General features: G+C 49.6%; 1 protein-coding gene across 1 annotated transcript; it reads right to left on the reverse strand.

Moving 5' to 3' along the window:
* Nucleotides 1–18: 18 nt before the first annotated feature.
* Nucleotides 19–6,858, reverse strand: LOC143219690 (uncharacterized). The gene is made up of 6 exons (XM_076445559.1): nt 2,553–6,858; nt 1,720–2,429; nt 1,400–1,415; nt 1,203–1,328; nt 468–551; nt 19–176 (listed from the first exon to the last, which is right to left on the reverse strand). The coding sequence occupies exons 1-6, from the start codon at nt 6,856–6,858 to the stop codon at nt 19–21; spliced, it is 5,400 nt and encodes a 1,799-aa protein (XP_076301674.1).
* Between the last annotated feature and the right edge of the window lie 5,520 nt (nt 6,859–12,378).

Here is a 12,378-nt window from a genome sequence, read left to right on the forward strand (position 1 = left end):
CAGCTGACCGCCGCTCTTTCACGCACGCGTCAGCGCATCTCGCGTTCCAGTTCCGTCAAGGCGGGCGGCCTTTGAATTTCGTTCCGGCGTCGTCGAATTTTTTTTATGTATATAAGGCTCCCGCATTCGTATGGTGTTCACCGTTCCACGGCGGGCGGCATTCCGTTTTCGCAGATCTGGGATTAGCGTGCGCGGCATTGTAACACGCAATCCTTTTATCGTTTAAGTTCTTCCTTTAAATTTTTTGCGCTGCCGCACCCCGCCGCTTTCATTTGCGTATATTGCGTTTCGAAACTAATATTTCGAGGCGGGCGGTATGTTCGGGATTCAAATTGAAGATTTATTAGTCGTTACGCCGACTGTCGATCGACGTTCGATCTGTTTTGTTGTGGTCTATATTTAGAGTCGAGCAGCGATCAATTGTTACCGTTTCGCTAGGCCACGGTGTGTTTATCGACACTCGTTACCGGTAAACATCTTCAATTTGAATCTCGGACAGTCATCTTCGAGGATCATGCGATCGATTATGATCCAATCGCGTGCGACCCCGCCTGTCGCTCGAAGAGCGTTTAAAAAGGCTCTCTTCGGTCTTCGCGATTATTCGTCTTTCGACCACGATCCACTGTTGTACATCGCACTCATATTACGATTATCACGGTAACGGTTCGCGATCTTCTGGCAACTAGATCGTTATAAAATAAAGTTCAAATTTTCTTTGTGAAACACGCCAGGTGCATTCAGAATCATCTCCTTCTTCAAGTTAACTCCTTATCGTGTTCCTCACGCGCTCACGTCTGAGCGGTTCCGGATATCGGTGATTTCGATCGTCGATCGCCACCGAACAGTACGGAGTTTGTGTTTGGGAACCCGGGACTAATTTAGGTTTAGGAGTGGACTGTATGGAAGACGAAAGGATCGGGTACAAACACAGAAGGGAGTCCGGATTGGGGAAGGATGTGGTAAGCGTGAGCGGGAAGAGGTCGACGAAGGAAAATGATATAGAGAGACGTCGCACGTTGTTAACAAACCGTGATTTATTTGGCTCGAATCGCGTGAACTAGAGCGGGCGCGCAGTCAAGTCGATATTAACATGTATCCAGACTGGCTGGACGAAACTTTACAAGAAGTGGGCGCGATAGCAAGCAAGTAGATCGGATGGCGGTTAGAACGATTCTCTTGAGCTGGTAATGCGAGCGATTAACGGTCGTTCTCGGGAGTCACGTGATCGCGCATCACGAACGCGGTACCGGGAATCGCCAAAACACGGGCGTTGTGTACATCGGATTCGCAGGACGCGAATCCGAGGTACGGGTAACGCGGGGGGTCGGCTGAGGGCCGTATAGCTCGACATCGATATCTTAAACTACCTTATTTTCTATGTGCTTAATCCTAAACATACCGCCCGCCTTGGATTTCTGGAGAAATCCGAAATCAAAGAAAAGAACGTAAAGATCGATTGCCGCCCGCCGTGAACGGTCGGCGAGGCAAGATCGACTGTATGTACACAGCTGTTGTCAAAACACGGGTGTCTCGCGAGTCGCGGGCTAGACAGATGCGTCGTTGCTTATATCTAATTATATACACTATATACATCTATTGCATCTGTTTACCGTTGAACCTCGGTACGGTCTACGGTACGGTATCAACTGGTCGCGCCTTGCCGCGCGGCGGACAAGGCGGCTCGGACGGAAGGTCGATCGGCAAAATACACAATTTTACGATGGGCCTCTTGTATTGGGATTGCGCGGTTTTCACCGTCACAACACGCACGATGCCATCATCGCCGGGATGACAATCGATGACGCGGCCGAGCTCCCATTTACACGGGGGGAGATTAGACTGCAGTAATAAAACTAATTGCCCGACAACAATATTGGGCTTTTGGGTTTGCCACTTAACGCGTTGTTGGAGACCTTGCATATACTCTTGCGACCATCGTCGCCAAAAACTTTCCGTCATTTGTTGGCATAATTGCCAACGCGAGAGACGTGCTTCGTTTAAATCGAGCAACGATGGATTAGGAACAGCAGTGAGGGCTGCCCCAATCAGAAAGTGCCCAGGCGTCAGAGCACAATAGTCGTCGAAGTTTTCCGATACTGCAGCTAGTGGACGCGAATTCAGACAAGCTTCGACCTGGCAAAGCAATGTCGCGAATTCTTCGAAAGTGAGTGTGTGGGCTCCAACAACTCGTTTAAGGTGGTACTTCACGCTACGCACGCCGGCCTCCCACAATCCTCCAAAATGAGGGGCGGAAGGTTGAGTGAAGTGCCACGTGACACGATCGAGCGCTAATCGATTGAGCGTCGTGGGATCGCGAGTTGCTGCACGAAACGCGCTCGCGAGCTCACGATCGGCGCCCCTAAACGTTGTGCCGTTATCGGAATAAAGGGCACTGGGAATGCCGCGGCGCGAGCAAAAACGATTATACGCTGCAAGGAACGCAGCCGTCGAATAGTCACTTACGAGTTCTAAATGAACTGCCTTTACGACCATACAAATAAATAGCGCAATATACGATTTGCGAGAACGTTGACCGCGGCCGGGTGACGTACGAGTTTGAATCGGACCTGCATAATCGAGACCGCAATGTACAAACGCTCGAGCCGAACGCGTAACTCGAAAGTCCGGTAATTCTCCCATCAATGCACTTTGCGGTGCAGCCTTTTCGCGTGCACACTTAACGCATTTATGCAGAACGTTTCGGACGGTGGGACGCGCTCGCAACATCCAATATTCTTGGCGGAGAATGCTCAGTGTCAGCTGCGATCCAGCATGGAGAGCTCGCAGATGCGCGTGAACAATTATTAGCGTCAATAAGGGATGGGATTTCAGTATAATCGGATGTTTTGCTCGTTCCGACAATTTGGCGTTTTTAAGGCGCCCGCCAACTCGAATTAGGTTGTCCTCGTCTACATATGGATTAAGGGAGAGGATACTGCTCCTTTTATTGAGAGGGCGATGGTGACGAAGCGCTTGCAGCTCTTCAGGAAAGAGCTCTTGCTGCATTTGTCGGAGCCAGAAGGCTTTCGCGAGTTGGACTTCCGACGCATTGAGGGCTGGACTTACGAAGTTCACTCCGGGCTGTTTTCGAATTCGGGCTACGAATCGAAAAATGTACGCAGTAACTTTCAACAATTTTGGCCAAGACGAGAAGCGATCACGGAGCTCCCATGGCGTACGAGCCGGGCAAAGATTGACCGAAATGGTCGGACGTTCCTCGGTGAATGTGCCAGACGGAGCCTCGGGAATATTGCAAGGCCAATGGTCGGTTGAGAGTTTCAGCCACGATGGGCCTGTCCACCAAAGGTCATGAGCCAGTAGTTGGGACGGAAGCAGGCCGCGAGATGCGCAGTCTGCGGGATTTTCCTCAGACGGTACGTGGCGCCAAATGGCATCGGGTAGGATGGAATTGATTTGGGCCACTCGATTTGCGACAAACGTTTTCCATTTTGACGCGGGTTGTCGAAGCCAACAAAGGGTGATAGTCGAGTCCGTCCAGCAATAACACGGGACGTTTTCCGGCAGCTCGTGCAGTGATTGTCGAATGAAGACGACGAGATGAGTAAGGAGAAGGGCGGCCGAAAGTTCGAGCCGTGGAACCGTCAATGGTTTGACTGGAGCTACTTTCGATTTGGCGGCGAGTAGCGAGATGACGATTTGACCGGAAGAAGTCACGAGGCGCAGATACACTGCAGCAGCATACGCTAATGTGGACGCATCCGCGAAGCCATGCAATTGACAGGAGCTGATGTTTACATCCTGGTGCGTCCAGCGAGAAATTGAGAGCGAATTCAGCACTGGCAATTCTAAACGGTATCTCTCCCAGCGTTCGAGAAGGACCGGAGGAAGTGGGGAGTCCCAACTGCATTTCTGCACCCACAGCTGTTGCATGAGTATTTTTGCATACACTGTAGTGGGAGTGACCCATCCTAATGGGTCGAAAAGGCGAGCAATGTTTGACAGGACCGCTCGTTTGGTGCACGCGGCATCAGACGGAAGCGTGACTTTGACGCGGAATGCGTCGACTTCGGGACTCCACGCGACACCAAGGACCTTGACAGTGTCATCGGACTGCAAGATTTTCTCCTGGACTATTCCATGATCATGAGGACTAATATCAGCAAGCAAATGCGAAGCATTGCTTGTCCACTTATGCAGACGGAAATGTGCCTTGCTGAGCAGTGCAATCAATTGATTACGAGTCTCGATTAATGTCGATTCCTCGAACGCTCCAAAGACACAATCATCAACGTAGAGGTGGTGTTGAAGAACGCGCGTGGCTAAGGGGAATCGGGACCCTTCGTCCTCTATAAGTTGTTGTAGGACTCGAAGAGCGAGAAAGGGGGCCGGAGCTGTACCGTATGTCACGGTCAGCAGCTGATAGTGACCAATGGGCTCCGACGGAGACGACCGCCACAAGATACGCTGATAGTCAACGTCTTGTGGATCCACCAGTATTTGGCGGTACATTTTTGTGATATCGGACGTTAATACGTACCGATATTGTCGGCACCGAAGAATTATGGTCGGAAGATCGGTTTGGAGCTTGGGTCCGATCAACAAATGGTCATTCAACGAAGTTCCGTTGCTAGTGAGGCTGGACGCATTAAATACAACACGAAGGTGTGTTGTTGCGCTGCTATCGCGTATCACCGCGTGATGCGGAATATACACGGCGTGGGGGGCGTCGATACTCGACGGAGGGAGCTTACGCATATGCCCAAGCTGTAGGTACTCGCGTAAGAAGTCATCGTACTCGGCATAGAGTTTCGGTTTTGGTTGCAGTCGAAGTTCCAGTTTGGAGAGCATTCGTTCTGCAATGCGATAAGAGTGCCCGAGGTCGATTGGAGGGTTCCTTTTGAAGGGTAAACGGACCACATAACGACCGGACGAATCACGTTTATGTGTGGTGCGAAAGTGATGTTCGCATTCTTGCTCTTCGTCTGTGAAATGTGAAGTAGTCGGTATCTCCTCAATCTCCCAGAAACGACGAAGGTCGAGATCAAGCGGATCGGACGGGGAGCAATGATAGATCGGGACGACTGGATAGGACGTGGACTTGGTCGAGCCGACGGGTCCGGACAAAAACCAACCGAATATCGAATTTTGCGCGATTGGCTCGTACATGGATCCAGCGCGGAGTCCTTCCACTAATATAAAACCGTATAGATCCGCTCCTATAATAAGGTCGATGGGATCGGAACTCGTCGGATTTTCGTCAGCAAGATCAAGGTCGCGCGTATGATGCCACGAGATCGACTGGTCACTTCGCTCAGGGACGTAGCGCGTTAATGACGTTAAAATCAACGCAGTGGTTGATAGAGTCGGCCCGGTTCCGCGCCTTGATGCGATCTCGATTGTTGCCGCGTGTCGTGCATTGATCTCGCGGTTTCCTATGCCGGTAATGGCGACGGAGACGCGGCGACGAGGTACGCGTAATCGTTGCGCTAGCGATTCCGTCATCAAGGTGGTGGCGGAACCTTGGTCTAACAACGCTCGCACGCATTCACGCCGACCGGCGACGGAGGTCACAATGACCCATGCCGTAGCAAGCAAAATACGGGGGGTAGCGAACGCGGTGTGCGACGATACATGCAATGCAACCTGATTACTCGTCGACGGAGGAGAAGCAGGCGATGATGATGGATCATGCACGTCGGAACGGTTGGGCGTTGAGTCAAAGTGCAAGAGCGTATGATGTCGGCGTCCGCACTTTTGACAGGCATACTTGCTTGGGCACGCGTTGACGCTATGTTTTTGACTCAGACAGTTGAGACAACGGCGCTCACCTTTGACGAAGTCAAACCGTTGCGACGTTGTTTTCGATTTGAACAGCGGACACGCGTTTAAGAGATGTTCGGTTTTGCATAACGAACACACCAAGGGCGCGTCACGAGGACGCGACAAACGGTTGGAGGTCGCGACGTGAGTTTGAACAACTCGCTTCGATTGTTTTGGAATCGACTGGAGAGCGCCGAGCGCGCGAATTCGCGTCGCGATGAAATTATCGAGCTCGGCATATGTCGGATATTCGGTGGATTCGCCCAACTTTAATTCCCACGCCTTGCGAGATGATCTATCTAATCGCGATACTAACAAATACACGATCATATCGTCCCACGTATCGACAGGGCGTTCTAAATTCCGTAAAGCTTGAAGCGTTTTGTGGGCGTTATCTCGAAGGGATCTGAGCTCGCTCGCGTCCGAAGCGTGCGGAAGAGAATAGAGCGTTTTCAAATGCTCTTGAATTAAATCGCGTTTATTATCGAAACGCTGAACTAATGTATCCCACGCGATCTTAAAATTGGCGTCCGTAACCGGGAGGTTACAGATTAGGTTTTCCGCTTCGCCTTTCACGCACGAATTAAGATGATGAAGTCGTTTAACGTCGGACAACGATTCATCATTAATGATAAGGGACGTGAACTTATCTCGGAAACTTTCCCACTTGGTGGGTTCTCCGGAGAACGTAGGTAGGCCGATGCGGGGAAGATCGCTGCGTGACTGGGCTGCGGCAGGCATCGTTGGAGCCGACGAGGCTGGACCGGACTTTTGCAGCTTGTCGATGTGGTCGGCAATGAAATCCGCGGCTACGTGGTACTCATCCTCGCAGAGGCTGAACTGCTCGTCTTTGAAATAGGCGACCTTTTCGGCTCCTTCGAGTCGTCGAAAGGCTTGGAGGCGCCGATCAATTTCCCGACATTGGGCATAGGCATCCTTCAGGAACTCCATGCGTTGTTGGAGTTTGGCCACGGTGAAGTTGTTTTGTCCCATCTTCTTCACATTGGGAAGGACACGAACGAGAGATCTCATGGCGGCTTCCTGCTCCAACATCACGTCTTCAAATTTGGCGGCCATCTTTTCTTCGTCAAAACGTGCTCACGTTACGTATTCACGAGTTTCACTGAATCCGGCTCGAAGGACCAATATGTTTGGGAACCCGGGACTAATTTAGGTTTAGGAGTGGACTGTATGGAAGACGAAAGGATCGGGTACAAACACAGAAGGGAGTCCGGATTGGGGAAGGATGTGGTAAGCGTGAGCGGGAAGAGGTCGACGAAGGAAAATGATATAGAGAGACGTCGCACGTTGTTAACAAACCGTGATTTATTTGGCTCGAATCGCGTGAACTAGAGCGGGCGCGCAGTCAAGTCGATATTAACATGTATCCAGACTGGCTGGACGAAACTTTACAAGAAGTGGGCGCGATAGCAAGCAAGTAGATCGGATGGCGGTTAGAACGATTCTCTTGAGCTGGTAATGCGAGCGATTAACGGTCGTTCTCGGGAGTCACGTGATCGCGCATCACGAACGCGGTACCGGGAATCGCCAAAACACGGGCGTTGTGTACATCGGATTCGCAGGACGCGAATCCGAGGTACGGGTAACGCGGGGGGTCGGCTGAGGGCCGTATAGCTCGACATCGATATCTTAAACTACCTTATTTTCTATGTGCTTAATCCTAAACAGTTTGTCTTGAGAACGTTATATCTTAACGTTATATCTGCCACGGTTCGTTTTCTCGTTTAGTAATTGTAAGTTGTGCGGTTCCAGATAGGGCCGAACAACTCCTAAACAGCAACGGTAAGCACACGTGCTTTGCAGATGCCACTTGAAAACGGAAAAAGGCCCGGTCTTGCTAGCGAAAAATAATGGATGTTTATTGCTTTTTCTCTACCTGCGGCAGCGAACCAAACAATTGTTTTATAGCTAGTTCTGTGACGCGCCCCATTCCACACGTTCGCTGCTCTTTCTGCCTGCGGCAGTTAACCAAACAATTGCTTTATACGGCCGATAATTGCCCGGTCCCGTTTGCAAAAGTGGTGTCTCTCCATTTTTAACGATTGTTTAAACATCTTGTATCCGGGAAAGTCTACAGAATCTTTTGCTACAAAGAAAAATTCTATATCTTTTATAATAGTATCAAAATATTTGCTGAAAGGTGGAAATTATGTTTCTTTTTCAAAGTCATGTTTCTCATAAACTGTGTGGCTAGGGGGAAAATTAACCACTTCGTTCCTCCAGACGTGTTATGACGTCAATATAATTATGTCGCCCTATACTGTTCGTATAGGGTCGTATAGGTGACGCCGATACTTTCCCTCTGTACAGATCAGAAACGTGTTAAGGTGAGCGCATACTAGATGGTCGCAGGAAGGCCACGGGAAGGCCAAAGCCGCCGATGGACGCCCAAAGCCGCCGATGGACGTCCATGCGGCAAGGGAGCAGGGCTATCTGCTGTGCGTGGCAGAAAAAAAGGTCTCCGTGGGCTCCCCACCTCTTTTAGGGAAAGGGACCTTTCTTTCAGGGAGCCCTGCTCTCTGCTGTGGAGCCGTCGGCCCGCTAGAGATTTCTTCCCGCGTGGACGTCCATCGGCGGCTTTGGGCGTCCATCGGCGGCTTTGGCCTTCCCGCGGCCTTCCCGCGACCATCTAGTATGCGCTCACCTTTATCACGCGACGCAATGTCGCTTGCGCCGCGCCGCCCCACGGTGTGAACTTTCGACCAAACTCGATTCAAAATCAACGAACATTCGATAGAAATGAGATTGAGTGATTAAATTTTTTTTTAATTAAACCTGAAACTTGGCAGAATATGGGAAAAATAGGGAGATTAAGGTACCAATTTTTTATAGAAATGGGAATCACGTCAATTTTTTTAATGTTACTGTATATTTCTGACTATATAATATTATTGGTGGTGTCGAAACGAATTAAACGACCTACCATACTATAACCTTTAACTTTAAATAATGCTAAAATTCTGCAAATAGTTACGCGTACGGATTTGTGGTACAGTGTGTAAGAAATATCGAAATAACGGAACAGAGCAGTGAACCAAACTGCAAAAACAAAAAACAATAGTTATAAAACCGTAACGGTAACCGCTAATGTAACATTATGAAATACGATATATATATTGTTACGTCCCGGGTCGGAAATGATCCGACGGAATGGAGCGGGCCGGACGGGGACGTAACCGAGTAGTTTATTAAGACGATCTTAGATCCACGTGGCGCGTAACGTCCACGTCTGATCAGGGACCCGATACCGGTGTTTGTTGTTAAAAGGGCGGAGACGAGGATAAATGCGAACCGAGACGGACGTCGTCCGTCGTGAACACCGCGTAGAACTAACACGCGTCGCGGTAGTAGTGATGGTTCCCAGTGGTCGAAGTGTCACTATGCGGGTGTGTGCAACTCGTCCGAACGCGTGGGTTTGCTCGATTTGTGACAGGAGATTTCGATCGAAGGGAATTAGTGTTCTCTCGTTACCGAGCACCCTCTGGGCTCAGACGTACACGATTGAAACACCAATTTTAGGGTTAGAAGAACGGACGTAGGAAGTCTAAGGAATTTGCGGAACAGGTCGGAGCCGAACAACCCGATGAAACACCACGCGGACACTCACTTTCGCGATCACTTTAACCGGTCACTGGGAACGACACTTTAGAAGTGGAAGATATCGGGGAGCAGGATGTTGCTGAATAAAGCTGCGAAATAATAGGTTTAAACAAACAAGGTATAATGAACCCGAATAGATACAGAGTAGTGGTTTGCGAGCGAGCTCGTACAAACAAAATAGCACAAAAATAGCAATTGTAATATAAAAGATAATGCGAGCGAGCTCGTATGAACACAATAGCGCAGAAATAGTAATTGTAATATGAAAGATAATGCGAGCGAGCTCGTATGAACAAAATAGCACAAAAATAAGAATTATAAACTGAAGGATAATGCGAGCAAGCTCGTATGAACAAAATAGCACAAAAATAGCAATTGTAATATAAAAGATAATGCGAGCAAGCTCGTATGAACGAAATAGCGCAGAAATAGCAATTGTAATATGAAAGATAATGCGAGCGAGCTCGTATGAACACAATAGCGCAGAAATAGCAATTGTAATATGAAAGATAATGCGAGCGAGCTCGTATGAACGAAATAGCACAAAAATAAGAATTATAAACTGAAGGATAATGCGAGCAAGCTCGTATGAACAACATAATCGTAATGGTTTAAGAGTAACCTCGTGCAACAGAATAGCCACGAATAATATCTGTAAATATGTGATAATAATCTACGAGCAAGCTCGATTAACAATTTGGGACCAAATAATATGTGAATATGATGAAATAGTAGAAATGGTAAGGTGCAATACGACCTGTATCCCGTGAATAATCCGTAAATGAAACAGAGTCCGAAAACGCGAGAAAATGATTGAACTGAACTCGATTGAAGACGCAATAGAACTGAATGGTAGGAATTCCGAAACTGGAAGAGAGTCTGAACTGTGTGAAATTCGGAACTAGAAGAGAGTCTGAACTAGAAGAGAGTCTGAACTAGAAGGGGGTCTGAACTAGAAGAGGGCGATTCGCGCGATTTCGTCTTATTTATAATGAGAGCGCGGACCATAGGGATTCGGTGAACCGTGAAATCCTTTGTCTAAATCGTACGAGGTACGGACGAATATGTTATTGCCGAATGTATACTTTTCGCTGTTTGAACAGGACAACGGTTTAGATGTACGTACACCTGTACTCGCGGTTGCCATGCTGGCGTTCGCTTGTACTGGTGGCTATCGCGTCTTTTCCGATTCCCTACGTTCGCGCTCGCGGGGACATGTATATATATATGCACGTAAGATATATATATATGTATACATATCTTCGTATACAGATTTTAAACGCGATTTTCGGTTTGAACTTTATGAAGGGGATATATATATACAGTTACATATATGTACGTGAACGACGAGGATTTGCTCGTTCGAACAAATCCGACGCAACACGTCGGTACGACGTTACAATATACTGTGACGTGGCAGTTTTGCCAACGTCACCCGATGCCGGTTATCGGAAGACCGGGTCACCCTCTGGCAGCCTAATACGTGAGAGGCGCCGTGGCGAGCGCTCGCCCTGGGTGCGAACGAGACCCATGGGCGAGTTCTAATATTTTTGGAGCGTCGCGCCAATTGCGCGACGCGTATCTGCAGGACCGTAGTCGGGCCCCAAGGGGGGACCCGAAGCACCTCTCCCGCCGAAAAACAAAGAAAGGATCGGCACCGGCGTAAACTCCCACACCAAGGAAGTTAGGGATCAACGCGACCCAGGATAGACAACCTGGAAGCGCCGACGAGGACAGGCGATGCCAAGCAAGGGATCTCAGCTGTCTCGCCGTCGCCTCATCCGAAGAGAAACCTGATCAGTTGCCGGATTGGCTCGCGTCGATCACCTCGGAAGGAAGCGGCGAATCGACACACATCGCTGCCGGAGAATCATCGAATCGCAGGACGCCAAGGACCGTCGCGCAGGGCTAAGCCCCGTCCGAAAATCTATTAGCGATCGGTCGAATTGCGTGCGGGGGGACGAGAGCGGCAAGAGGGGGACGCTCCGCTTCCGCGTTCCCGAGTCACACCGCGAGAGATCACTTCTTCGTTGGCTTTAGCGAAAACTAGTTGCGAATTTCGAACCTTAATTATTGCATAAGAACTATGGTATTTGCGAAGCGAGCTGCCGGACACAGAGGGACGAGAACGTGAGACCATCAATCGTTGCCCTGGGTAAGCTTCTGTCAGATCTAATTTCGTGAAGTGATCTTTCTCGCGTTGGCTCGGTAGTGTGTCGTGTCCGCGATCGCGTCGTCGAATCACCGACGTGGCTTCGTAGCTGCCGGTATTTGTGACGGATACGATTCCATTCGCGAACGGGAGGAACCCGTCGGTCAACGGGCGTGCGAAGAAAATACGTTTAGCGGGCGTTAGTAGTCTCAATAGAGGTCAGACGTAGGGATCCGCGATATCCGGACCTCGATAGTCGCGGTGACGGTGTTAGCGGAGACGAGCCATATTTCTTTTCGCGAACTTCCCACGTTGTATTCACGCGAACCTCGAGTCGTCCCACAGTGCGACGCCGCCACGTGCTCTCGTCGTATTTCCGCGATTTGTTCTGCCGACGAGAAGCTTATAATAACGCGTACTCCATCCGAATTCGGGCGTAGAACGCGAAGATCGTGAGCGCCGACATTAGCATCACGTTGCTGCCGGATTCGTAGCGTAAAGAGAAGGACCAGGAAAGGTCGAAGCGCGCGTACAACGAGTTGTCGTTGCCGATCACCTGTTACGCGTAGGTTAACCGTGAAACGCTGCCGGTCGCTGCCGGCATCGTTATTGTAACATCGGAATAATAAACTGCGTTAACCCAGATCGTACGAGAGTGTTGATTGCGTGAGAAACCTTCCCGCCGCGGGGAATGCCTCGTGTTCGACCCGCGTAGAATCCTGCGACCATTCGTATCTCATCTTCGCGTAATATCGATTGTCGCGGGCTCGTATGGTCGTCTCTCATCGTGTTTATTAGCGAATTTAGCGTGGCATCTTCTGTGC

The sequence above is a fragment of the Lasioglossum baleicum genome, unplaced genomic scaffold (assembly GCF_051020765.1).
Source record: "Lasioglossum baleicum unplaced genomic scaffold, iyLasBale1 scaffold0059, whole genome shotgun sequence".
Lineage (NCBI taxonomy): Eukaryota > Metazoa > Arthropoda > Insecta > Hymenoptera > Halictidae > Lasioglossum > Lasioglossum baleicum.

Excerpts from the sequence above, each read along its gene's own strand:
- LOC143219690 (XM_076445559.1), bottom strand. The coding sequence starts at position 6,858 with ATGGCCGCCAAATTTGAAGACGTGATGTTGGAGCAGGAAGCCGCCATG. Across the intron at positions 2,430-2,552 it reads TGCAGGTCCGATTCAAACTC|CGTATAATCGTTTTTGCTCG; the intron begins GTACGTCACCCG and ends CGTTCCTTGCAG. Across the intron at positions 552-1,202 it reads CGTGACTCCCGAGAACGACC|GCGGGGTCGCACGCGATTGG; the intron begins GTTAATCGCTCG and ends TTCGAGCGACAG.